A 13281-nucleotide genomic window follows, 5' to 3' on the forward strand; every position below is an offset into this window, starting at 1 on the left:
GTCCCACCCCCGGAGGTCCGTCGACGGCACCGACGACGGCGGGCCTCTCCGCCTCCGACCCGTCGGATCGGGAGCGGGCGTCCGGGGCCAAGAAGGCCGCGTCGTCGCTCCCTTGCTCCGAGTCGCTGCAGCGCTCCACGAAGATGGAAATGCGGCAGGAGCTCCCCTCGGGCGGCCGCTCGGGCCTCCCCGCTGTTCCGCCGCCGTCCGCGCGCAGCGACGCGCGCCGGGGGGCCGGTGGAACGATCCTCGGTCCGGATATGAACTCCGTGGACCTGCTGACCTTCGGCGACGACGCCGCCGCCTTCGCCGACCCCCTCTCCTTGGCGTCCCTCAGGCTCGAGCGTCGCACGCCGCTCCACCGGTGCGTCCTGGGGCTGGCGGCGGGCTTGTGCCGCCGCTCGGGCGACGGCGGGCTGCTCAGGCTGTAGGGCTTGCCCGTCGGGGACAAGAGCCGGGGGCCGTCCGGGGACAGCAGCGGCGTCCACCGCCGCTTGGGTCCCGCCCGGCCCAGCTGGCTGCCCGCGGCGGTGTTGAGGCGCACGTCGGAGGCGGCGCTCCACAGCAGCCGCGAGGAGCGTCGCCCGTCCAGCGACGAGGAGAGGCTGCCCTCGTCATCGCCGCTGTCGTCGGCGCAGTCCAGGAGCCGCCGCTCGGCGTCGGGGACTCGGCGCTGGCGTCCTTCCTCGAGCAAAGGCTCCTCCTGCCCTGCGCAAGATCCATGTCCCCCACCTTGTAAGGAGACGCGAGGCAAACAAAAGAAACACAACGGTAAACTACTTTTTAATTTCACAGGTAAGGCCCACTAGGCTATAATAGGTATTTTTCAAAAGCGAGCTGACTGTCACAAATGATAGCCCAACGAAGTGGCTTGTCACGTGGAAATACGCGTGACGTCGATTCTAAATGTGGAGGGGAAAACCGGAAGACCCGGAGAAAAATCCACACGACCACGGGGAGAGAGACACGCAAACTCCAAATATACAGCAGCAGGCGTCAGTGTCCGGATCGAACCCACGACCTCCTGCATACCTGGCGAGGGAGATAACATCTCGCCACCGCGGCACACCAAACGCTACTCGAGTGCATTCTTACATCGCTGAAAACAGTGAAGTGTGGTGGTGGCTTGGGGAGGCCTTCATCCAGTATTGACCTTAACTGCTGATGATGATCATGATGATGATGCGTTTTCAAAATAATCTTCATCCAACGCAATTGTCGCAGCTGAAATTTCCTGGCGTCAGTTGAACACTATTTAGCGAGTCCCATCTCCAATCCTTACTCTCAGGCTACCAGGATGCCGTGCCGCGATTATCGCTTCTAAATTCCCCTCCGTGCGCTGCATTCCAGGGAACAACTGGGAGCGCCCCATGGTCCGTGCCTCCTGCTGGGAGCCACGCTCACCTTGTGAGCACAGGTGAGGGGAGACTGTGGAGTGTAGTGGGGAGCAGTGGTGCAGCGGTCCACGCGATGCGCTCCGAACCCGCGACCCAGGTTCGATTCCCGCTCACCGTCAACACCCGGTGACGATTATCTGAACCAGTCCTAGGCCTCTTCTAGGTCGACTGAGCCTCAGTTGCCTGGTGTGTTGTGTAAACACCGCCACTGGGGAGACAAAGGCGGTCGGGCGTGGCCAACCCACCCCCCTGTGTGCCGTGCCAGCCTTCATAGGTGCTCGCTAACAGCACTTGCCCCAAAAGTCTGCTGAGGCTATACGGGGGTATCAATCTAGGATTGAAGCTTTCGTGAGTGCAGGAATTACTATACACATTGGTTTTTTCGGTAAAGTCACGTATGTAGAAATAAAATAAAAATGAAATAAAAATAGATCACGACGTTTCGAACGCAACACAAGCGCTCGTCCTCAGGTAAAAATGGCGTAAACCACACAGCGAGGGAACACACAGAGGGACATCACACACAGACATCACACACAGATCACACACAGACATCACACACAGAGCACGCAGAGAACGGCAAACTGCACGGAGGCAAATACAGCAAGAAGATGGGAGACGCGAACTCAGCAAACCTTAGAAATATCATGCGATGCAAAACCAGTCGGCCAACAACACAGTTAGACACTACACCTGGTTGAGCACGTATTTCAAATGACTGCTAAATCTTGTGCTCATCTTCTAGTTTGAACACAACAACGTAAACAGAGGATACGGACTCGTGAACAGACACGAGGTACAAGGTAGCAGAGATCAGAGGTCGCAACCGGGTACCCGATACCCGTACCCTACCCGATACCCGGCTACCCGTACCCAGCCGGGTACGGGTCCGGGACCCGTTTGCGACCCTGGTGTGGCCGGGTACGGGTAGGCCGTGAGTCACTGGTGAGTAACCGTTTGTCACTCATTTCGGGTAGGGTACGGGTACAGGTAGGGAACGGGTACCTGTACCCGGCCGGGTACGGGTACCCATTTGCGACCCTGGTGCGGCCGGGTACGGGTACGAGTAAGGAATCAAAACCCGTTTGCGACCTCTGGCAGAGATACATACCCAGAGAAGACACACAGGGAAACGTGTGGCTGTGTTGTCACTAGAGGGAGCTGTGGTTGCACTCCTGAATTCACAGGGGCTGGGACTTTCGGCTGTTGCTTTCTCACTCAAGAAGTCTTGAACTATAACGCCAGACGGCACATTGTCAGACAGCCATGAACTTGCTGAAGCTAAGCAATAGTTACGTTAAGGTGGGGATGACCGAGCGGTGTTACTGGCTCATTTGGTGACTATGGCGAGTATTTGCATGGCACGAGCGCTTTTGATTTCTCACAAAGTGGTACTCATGTATCGACTCTAGATGGATGATGGGCTGAATCGATACCCGGCTAAGGTTCGACTGGGAGTTGAGATATTTTACTCTACAACACGAATTGCCTATTTACTCAAGAATGCCATACTCAGTCTGACTACTCTTGCACAAGAGGGTGCTCGCTACATTGGGATGTTTGGCCGACTCGAATGGCATCGTGTGTGTTTAGTTACAGGAGGAATCCGCAGAGCCCGGATGACACCGATGCAGAGCAAGGAGAGAGCTGCAGCGTGTACACGTTTCATTGGAAACCTGTCGTGACGGGTACTGCAAGATCCGACCGTGTCCGTCCCAGTGCTCACTGAGCTGCCATTGGCTTCAGGTTGCTGAACGAATACATTATGAGGTCGCACTGACTGGCGGGTCATTGGCGTTTATTAGTAATAAATTTGCATTTTGCGACCCCCACTGCCACTGTGTAGCATCATTATTACGTGCCAGGGACTCTATGAGATGATAGGACAATAGTCTGAGTCCATAATTGGCAATAAGTAACGGCAAAGCAGTTGTAAGTGACTCAGAATTGTGCGCAGTTGCGTATACAGGACACGACTTCCCTGAAGGCATTCACCTTCAGCGAGCGCGATGCCGATCACACAACGCGGTTCGAATTCGACCATCGATTGATGGCTGCGCCATCGTCGCACACGCATCGAATAACTAACTAACAACTCCTCTATCATTTTTCATTGCTGGAGGGGTTGCCCCCCTTACCTGAAAATCCTGGCTCCGCTGTTGGTTGCATTCATTACGTACAGCGCTTGCCACAAATGAACCAACGAAACCTTGCTGCTGATCTCGTCAAGGAGCATAAACCATCATCACGTGAACTCCGGTCATCCTCGCAGCAGCGGCATTTTGCTAGCCATCGAACAAAGAAGGTCACTGCATCGCACGGCGCTTTCAGATGCGCTTCTGCGGCCGTCTGGAATGCCCTTCCTTCCGATATTCGGAAGCCACTGGAGCTATGCACTTTTAAATCAACTAGATTGAAAACTAATTTTACGTAACTGCATTTTGTCTTTAGTTTGTTGTCCTTCCCCCGCACCTCTGTTGAACACGGTTGGCTATGTACGGTGTGATAGAAGTTCAACGTATATACGTACAGAACATAGAAACTCCGCGCAGAAAGTTGCCCGAGTCAGAAGTCCAACCCAGGTCCCTCCACCCTGCCCCCCATATGCAGTGTAAGAATCACATGTGTATTCCCAAGTGGCACTGCGGGACACGTGTGTTTGTGTCTGTGTGCATGTGTGTGCGTGTGTGTGTGTGTGGTGCATCCCTCACCTTGCTCTCCGGTCTGCTGAGTGTACTGCTGCTGTCACACGACTGGTAATCTTCAAACGGAGCACAACAACAGTTGCCATTCAGTCAAGCAGTTGCCATCACAAGGAAAACACACCGACAGTCCACTGAGAGGGATGAATGGCTTTAGGCAGCTGTCCCTGGGACACGTGTCCCTGACGAGGGAAAAAAAACCCATCGTCGTCATAACAGAATGAAAGTCCACGCTGGGAAACTACGAGTTTCAAACAACGTGTTTACAGAGCACTCAGCCTTTGTGCATTACGCAAAAAAAGACAAAAACCCATCACCGGCTCCTAAAGAAGTGCACTGTGGGCCTGTTGTTTGAGGTCACCGTCAAAACAAATGTGAGCAAATGTGACCAACTGAAAGCAGCAATGATACGAAGACGACTCGAGACTGGTTTCGTCATTATCAGGACTCACCAGTACCTCAGTCACCAGTACTCATTGCTCAAAGTCTGCCCTTGGACACGATGTATGTGGAATCCCCAATTCCATGCTATGGGGCCCATCAGCGGTGGTGACTGCCAACAACAATCAACTAAAACTCCGCTATTTTAATTTTACAAGTTAAGGCCCATTGAGCTACCCTAAATTAAACGTTCATTCTAAATGTGGAGGGAGCAACCGGAGGACCCGAACAAAAATCCACCCGACCACGGAGAGAGAGAGACACTCAAGCTCCAAATACACAGCAGGCGTCAGGGTCGGGATCGAATCCACAACCTCCCGTATACGAGGCGAGGTGGTTAGCATCTCTCAGCCCCCGTGTCACGGTGTGCAGTGGCGTCGCCGCGAGGCTCACCCAGGTCGGACTCCTCCGTGGGGCTGCTGCTCACTGCAGTCCGCTTCCTGGGCCCCGGGCTCGGCTGGTCGGACTCGCCATCCGCGCTCTGCTCTCACGGCGAACACGACGGGCGTGCAGCGTGCAGCGTGCAAAGCAAATATCGTAGTTAGCGGAGGTGTCGCTCAACGTATGTACGTATGTGTGTTGAACTACTTTCGCGCCGTGCGTAGCCAACCGTGTTAATCGGAGCTGCTGGGGAAGGACAACAAACTAAACGCAACAAGCAGTTCTCAAGAAATGAGATTTCTTCCACCACCGTTCGTCCGGTTCCTGATTCAATTTCCCCCGACTGCCTCAGCACACCTTCACCAATACAAAATGGTCCCTCTCCTCTGCTGTCGTTATGCGACCTACACTGTGTTCGGACGCCACGTTGCCGTGGTGTAACGGTGCGCTGGTCACCACGGTGGTTGACACAACGGGGGCAAGCTTCTTAAATCCCCTCCCGCCTCTGTCCACTCAGCGTAATACAGTCAGTCCATCGGCAGGCCGCGTGTGGTGGGGTGGGGTAGAGGGCGTGGGTGCTTGGCCAGCGAGGAAGAGTAGGCCAAGTAGCCTGTAGAATTGCCTCTGGTGGAGGCCGTTTCCTGCCAGCAGTGGTGAGCGAGCAATTGCAGGGGCTGCGCCCTCACCTTCCCCCTGTGATTACTTCATAACTGAGAAAAGGTTTTCCTATCTTTTCTGGCAACAAAATAGGTGTTAAGATGTTAAAACAACCAAACTGAAACCTTTTACAAGGAATCATGTCTGCATTAACCACAATACTTCTGGACAAAATGCAAAAAAAAAAGTACTCTGATAATATATACATTGTCCTTGAAACTGATTGGTCCACACCAGAGACAGCATGTATTATCAGAGTATGTTTTATTTTTGCATTCTGACCACAAGTATTGTGGTTAATGCAGACATGATTCCTTGCAAAAAGGTTTCAGTTTGGTGTTTTAACATCTTAACAACTGTTTGGTTGCCATAAAAAAAGGGGACAACCTATTCTCATATGTTGGTACTGGCAAAGGAGGTCCCGTGATGTAGTCACTTCATAACTGTCACGAGATGACATTCCCATACTGAGCTCCCACTGGCCCCCCGCTAACTGGCTCGGTGGTGACGGCGTTGGCCACGTGCTTACGAGGCGACATCGATCACAATTCCTTGTGGGCTGCGTTACGGAATTCGACGCGCGGATTCGACGATGCGAATAAGCCGGGCAGGCGCTTACCCCTTTGGGAGTCGTATCTCCGTCGATGAATATCCAGTGGCACTGAAACGAAAGAGGAAAACTCGGCACAATCAGAAATGTTTATACTGGAGGACTCCTCACAGAGTGTGTGAGTCTAAGTGTAACGTGCAACGTTGAAGCAAGAGAAATAAAGTGGAAAACGGGCAGGAGAGACGTGATGAGAACAGCTGACGAGGGATGAGAGACGGAAACTCACGACAGAGTGCGGACTGAGAGCAACGGGAAGAGAAGTGGAGGGAGACAGCGCAAGAGACGGCAGCAGCAGCAGCAGCAGCAGCGAGATCACATCACAGACTTAGGAGGCTATGGCTGGACATGAGCAATGAGGGAACAGAAGAGAAATGAGGAGGCCTTGGCCCACCAGTGGGAATTTCCAGTCTGGCAACAACATGTACACAATGTGCACCCATTGGAGAAACTTGCTCCTGCCAAGGGAATGTGGAATTTCCAACGCCCATTGGACACTTTAACTTTGGTTGTAACCCAAGCCTGCAGAAATAGTTTCGTTGAAATCACGTAGACTCACTTGGAGGTTCGTCGACTTGCAAAGAGACCACCCATAGACTTACATAAAATCCCATAGACTCACTTAGACACCCATAGACTCACAGACGGACCCATGGACTTTAAGAGACGCTTATTCTTTGATATGGCAGAGAGTCGATGAGCAATGTTTCTATGTTCGTGCCGTATGTGTGTGTGTTGAACTTCTTTCCCACAGTACGTAGCCAACCGTGCTAATCGGAGGTGCGGAAAGGGTGGCGAAGTGAGCCTGTGGATGGCTTCAGGAGGATCCTGGTGGATATCTGACACGCTGGTAGCGAGCGATGGGAGCGGTGGGCAGTGACATCAACAAAGGTGAGATGGGAGCAGACACGCACACACGCGGGAGGATGCACACACGCGGGAGGAGACGCACGTGTTTGATGAGCGTCTCGATGATCGTGTTATGCTTTCCAAGGTCCATCAGCTGCTTGGTCATGTCCCCTGCCGGGGATCGTAAGAACGTGGGCCCAAACACGATGCCCAGGTTTTCAGCATTCATCTGCCACAAGGAAAGACACGGCGACCCTTTTTATGAAGACCGGCTCTCGCCATGAGACTTCTCTATCCCCGGTCTCTCGAGTTCTCGTCCTGCTCAAACGAAATTAACTCGAACTTGATTGAAGGGTAAAGGTGCGGCCCCGCAATTGCCAGCTCGTGCCACTGCTGGCGGAAGGGCGTCCCACTCGAAGTGGCTCGAGCTCCCTTTAAGAGGGGTGTTTGGCCTACTCTTTCACCAACCGGCCAGACTTGTTGGAAGACGGTGGGATTACCTACACTTTACCCCACCACACGCTGCCTGCCGATCGATCGGTTGCGGTGTACATTAATTGTACTGCTGGCTGGACAGAGGAATCTGAAATTTCCACCCAAGGGCTCGGGGCCGCTCGACACACGTGAGAAACATCCCGGGGCTCGTTTGAACAGGGTGACATCAATGTCATTGAGTCGATTATCTTGTTTGACTTTTTATGGTGGCACTTTGGCCCTCCTGCCTTTCGTCAGGCGCGGAGCCAAACTCAGTGTCGCTCGATAGAGGTGGCATCTTATAAGAAAGAGGTGGGGCCTACTTAACGGTGAAAGTAAAACTTGCTCATCTCGATGGCGCATGCCTGTAACCATTCACTTCGGTTATGGTTTGGTTCCACATGTAGGAACGATAATTGATTGACTGAAAACATCTTAAACTATTAAAACTATGAAACCAATTTTTATTTTACCAGGTAAAGCCCACTGAGCTACATAGCTCTTGTTCAGAAGTCATCTGGTCACAAATCATAGCTCAAACGAAGTGGCTTATCACGTGGAAATGTATAGTAGCCAAATATTCTAAACGCGTGTTTTTTTTAATGTGGAGGAAAAATCCACGTCACCACGGGGAGAACATGCAGAATCCAAATATACAGACATCAGGGTCGGAGTCGAACCCACAACCAACTGTATATCAGGCGAGGTAGTTAGCATCTCATCACCGCAGCACCCCACACGTATATATAGACAACTCCAGAGCTTGGGCAATTGTTGGCACCAGCTCACTACCTGTGGTTCCTGCTCAAGCCTCCTGCGAGTTGTTATCTCTTTTTCTGAGAACGTGCCAATATTGTGCGGGGGGTTACAAGTTGAAATCACCACCATCCAAATTTTCATAACCAGTCCTACTTGGGAAGTTTGGCCGCTACTTGTTCGAGTAGATATGAAACCCCAAGGGACTGCAAACCTTGTTCTCCGCCCAGTTGTCGGCCACGCGGCGCAGGTGCCGGATGATGTAGCGCAGCGTGTGGTAGTTGTATCTGGGCAGGTTCTCCACCTGGGCGGCACATGGGAAAGATCACTCAGTTACACAAAGATCCCCCTCGTATAGCCTTAACAGACTGTTGGGGCAAGTGCTGTTAGCGAGCAGCGCCTATGAATGCCCGGCACGGCACACGAGGGGGGTGGGTGGCCAGCACCACGCCTGGCCGCCTTTGTCTCCCCAGTGGCGATGTTTACTACACACCGCACAAGGTGCTCATTTAAAGGGTGAGTCGACCTATGGAAGGAGGCCCAGCACCGGTTCAGATAATCGTCGCTGGTGCTGGCGGCGAGCGGGAATCGAACCAAGTCGCCGGGTTCGTAACGCAGCGCGCTAACCGCTGCACCACCGCTCCCCGCAGTTACACACGCACAGAGTCACCCTAGAGCGGTCTGGGTCTGTATGTACAGTGCTGTGCATGTTGATTGGGCCAGGTGGCTCAGCGGTCGAGCGAGTGTCTCGTAATCCGAAGGCTGTGAGTTCAAATCCAGGATGGGGGTTGACTATACCCATCATCCCTCCAGGGTCAGTAAAGTTAGTACCCTTTTGTGGAGTACTCGGTCAATAGCGGTTGACCGCCGCAATAGGAACTTGGAATTTACACCACTGCCTCAGGGCTGTAAAGCTGCTTTTTGTCTTTAGTTGTTTGTCCCTCCCCCGCACCTCCGATTAGCACGGTTGGCCACGTACGGTGCGAAAGGAGTTCAACGTACCCACATACACACAACCACCTCACTTTGAGCAGGACATCACTTTGACTATTGCACTGAGAAGTCAGCAAAATGTGAAAAACTCCGTGTGTGTGTGTGCGCGTGTGTGAAGGCTTCTGAAAGTGAGCGAGTGAGTGAATCACCAGCTCTTTGATTCTCTCCAGCCTCTCGTCCAAGTCCTCCAGACCCATGGCTTCCAGGAACGGTTCATAACTCTCTGAACAGAAACACGAGCACGGGGGAGTGGGGGGGGTGAATATCCGTCACAAGTATTGTTCCCGCTCGCGTACCCCCATCGCTTTTGTGCTTTTGGTGACCCAGGTCACTCTTTTTGGATGAGATCGCGTAAATGTAGACGTGCCATTAAACCCGCCACCACCCAACACAACCAATTATATTAAGGTTTGTCACGTAAACAAAACGTTCCAATTAGCGATGCGTTCAACACACCGGTGTGTTGGAGAGTAAACCCACGACATTTACAATGATAGTGTAGTGTATAGTGTAGTATACTAGTTCAGCACTAACTGGTGTGTTGGAGAGTAAACCCACGACATTTACAATTATAGTGTAGTGTATTGTGTAGTATACTAGTTCAGCACTAATTGGTGTGTTGGAGAGTAAACCCACGACATTTACAATTATAGTGTATATTGTATAGTGTAGTATACTAGTTCAGCACTGACTGGTGTGTTAGAGTAAACCCACGACATTTACAATTATAGTGTAGTGTATAGTGTAGTATACTAGTTCAGCACTAACTGGTGAGTTGGAGAGTAAACCCACGACATTTACAATTATAGTGTAGTGTATAGTGTAGTATACTAGTTCAGCACTAACTGGTGTGTTGGAGAGTAAACCCACAACATTTACAATTATAGTGTAGTGTATAGTGTAGTATACTAGTTCAGCACTAACTGGTGTGTTGGAGAGTAAACCCACAACATTTACAATTATAATGTAGTGTATAGTGTAGTATACTAGTTCAGCACTAACTTGTGTGTTGGAGAGTAAACCCACGACATTTGCAATTATAGTGTAGTGTATAGTGTAGTATACTAGTTCAGCACTAACTGGTGTGTTGGAGAGTAAACCCACAACATTTACAATTATAGTGTAGTGTATAGTGTAGTATACTAGTTCAGCACTAACTGGTGTGTTGGAGAGTAAACCCACGACATTTACAATTAAACAAACAGGTGTTTATGATGTTAGAACACAAAACTGAAACCTTTTACAATACACTTGGACCGACCCCTTTCACTTTGTGGCTGACCGCATTATGTTGTTGCACAAGCAAAGCTGTAATCCCCCGTCTTATTCAACGGTCTGACGACACCAGTAAACTGAAAAATCATTCTCAATTAATACAAAACTAATTTCTCGAGAACTGCTTTTTGTGTTTAGTTTGGTGTCCTTCGCCTCCCCGCCCGCACCTCCGATTTGTGCGGTTGGCTACGTACGGTGCGAAAGAAGTTCAACATACGCACGTATCCATACATGCGTACTTGCGTATATCTACATCTAATATGCAGGAAAAGCTGGGTGGCCTAACGGTTAGTGTGCCTGCTGCCACGCCGGTGACAGTTTGCGTGCCGACAAAGTTCACAGTGCTCTTCCGTTGAACGTGCAAACAATAATCATAACAATTATGATGCAGTTGTGCTGCTACCCACCGTAGGTCATGAGGGGCTCGGGCAGCTTGCTGAAGAAGCCTTTCAGGAGCGAGCCCACAATACTGGGGCACTGCCAGACCTGTGCAAGGGAGAGACGAACCAGCGGCACCCGATCAGTGCCTCGCTCGGTCTGCGTGTCAAGCGCCAGCCTTTGACGACGTGAATGTGTTCACTTCGTTATTTTGGGGCATCATCACATTGGCGGATCGCTAAAGTGAGGACTACTTCGTTGGAAGTCAACGATGGTCATCCCATGACGAGGTGCAAGATGTGCCTTCCGAACGACCACGAAAAGTCTGCTGACCATGTCACCTCCTCTCATTCAGGACCCATGAACTTTCTGGGCAGTGGGAGGCTGCTCCGGCTGCTGCCAAAGTAGACTGGAATTCCATCAACCCGGCCATCTGTGCCATCGGTTCCCTGCCTCTGTTCAAGTCTAGCTTAAAGATCTTCCTCTTCTCCTCTGCCGTTGATGGGCAGCCTCTTCTCTGTAAAATGCCTTCTTTCTTTTGTTTATATATTTGAAACAACAATACAAAGAACCAGGGTGCACACCCTTCGAATGCCCAGCACTGTGCAGGTGAGGGTTGGCGGGTCGTCAAACAAAACGTTGTCGTGAAACTTCCTCTCCGTGGGCGTCAAGGAGGTGCCATACCCTGGCTCGCCAGGAGAAGGCGGTACAGCAAGTGGATTAAACGCCATTTGTGTCCATCTGTACAGGGATATAGCGTTTCCCCCTTGCGCGCCTGGGTTTTCTCCGGGCGCTACGGTTTCCTTCCACGTGTATACTTAACATGACTCGTCATTAATTAGCTGAAAAATATTGAAATAAACACCCAATACAGCAGCAGGACCCTCATGAATGAGTCAGTGTGCCTCTCCTGGATAAATATATATTTTGTAGGGCGCCGATGTTATTTCGCTCGCCTGGTATGCAAGAGGTCCTGGGTTTCGATCTCGACCCTGACGCCTGCTCTATATTTGGAGTTTGCATATCTCTCTCTCCCCGTGGTCGTGTGGATTTTTCTCCGGGTCCTCCGGTTTTTCTCCTCCACATTAATAATCAACGTATTTGGGCGCTCCTATAAATTCCTGCATATGAGAAGCCGCGTCAGTTGAGCTGCCATTATGTGAAAAAGAGCTACGTAGCTCGTTGGGCTCTACCTGGTAAAGCAATTTTTTCTAATAATTAAAATCCGGGCAGCATCGCAAACCCAATCGGGGGTGCCGTCGCGGACGTGGGGAGGGGGGGTGCGGCGCGCGAGGCTCCGAGCTCACCTTCTCCTCCGTGTCCAGCACGCCGCCGCTCAAGTCGATCTGCTCCAGCAGGGTGTTCACACTCATGGTGCGGCCCGGCACGCGGTAGATGCCCTCGGCGCGTAGCCCCCCGTGTACCTCCAGCGCCTCGCAGCACGCCTCCACCACCTTGGGCACGCACTGCGGGGACAAAGGATCACCCCCCACCCCCTCGTAGTGTTAATACGACTGTAGGGGCAAGTGCTGTTGGCGAGCACCTATGAAGGCCGGCACGGCACACGAGGGGGTGGGGGGTGGCCAGCACCACGCCCGACCACCTTTGTCTCCCCAGTGGCAGTGTTTACTACACACCGCACCAGGTACTCATTTGAGGCTGAGTCGCCCGAGACAGGTTCAGATAATCGCTATCACTGGTGTTGGCTGTGAGCGGGAATCAAACTCGGGTCGCCGGGTTTATAGCGCAGTGCGCTAACCGCTACACTACCGTGCTGCTCACACACATATACACAGTTGACGAGATACGTACAGATAGAGAAACACACGCAGATCGAGACACACAAACAGAATTAACCAGTAATATATACAGAGACACACACATAGTTAATGAAATACACACACACAGATAGAGACACACGCACACAGATATAGAGACACACACACAGATAGAGAGACACACACAGATATAGACACACACACAGATAGACACACACACAGATCGAGACACACACAGATAGAGACACACACAAATAGAGACACACGCACAGATAGAGAGACACACACACACAGATAGAGAGAGACACACACAGATAGAGACACACAAACAGAATTAACCAGTAATATATACAGAGACACACACATAGTTAATGAAATACACACACAGATAGAGACACACGCACACAGATAGAGAGACACACACAGATAGACACACACACAGATAGAGACACACAACCACAGATAGAGAGACACACAACCACAGATAGAGAGACACACACACAGATAGAGAGACACACACACAGATAGAGAGACACACACACAGATAGAGAGACACACACACAGATAGAGAGACACACACACAGATAGAGAGA

General features: G+C 51.4%; 1 protein-coding gene across 1 annotated transcript in view; it reads right to left on the minus strand.

Moving 5' to 3' along the window:
- Positions 1-360: 360 nt before the first annotated feature.
- The window catches only part of LOC144938098 (uncharacterized), a 31356-nt gene continuing 18435 nt past the window's right edge, over positions 361-13281 (minus strand). The window contains exons 7-15 of the mRNA XM_078865796.1: positions 12218-12376; positions 10940-11018; positions 9407-9480; positions 8479-8568; positions 7138-7263; positions 6198-6239; positions 4934-5021; positions 4109-4158; positions 361-732 (exon numbers count right to left, since the gene is read on the minus strand). Of these exons, the coding sequence (XP_078721922.1) occupies positions 421-732; positions 4109-4158; positions 4934-5021; positions 6198-6239; positions 7138-7263; positions 8479-8568; positions 9407-9480; positions 10940-11018; positions 12218-12376 (1020 nt within the window). The 3' untranslated portion in view covers positions 361-420. The remainder of the gene's footprint in view (positions 733-4108; positions 4159-4933; positions 5022-6197; positions 6240-7137; positions 7264-8478; positions 8569-9406; positions 9481-10939; positions 11019-12217; positions 12377-13281) is intronic.

The sequence above is a fragment of the Lampetra fluviatilis genome, chromosome 21 (genome assembly GCF_964198595.1).
Source record: "Lampetra fluviatilis chromosome 21, kcLamFluv1.1, whole genome shotgun sequence".
In the NCBI taxonomy this organism is placed as follows: domain Eukaryota; kingdom Metazoa; phylum Chordata; class Hyperoartia; order Petromyzontiformes; family Petromyzontidae; genus Lampetra; species Lampetra fluviatilis.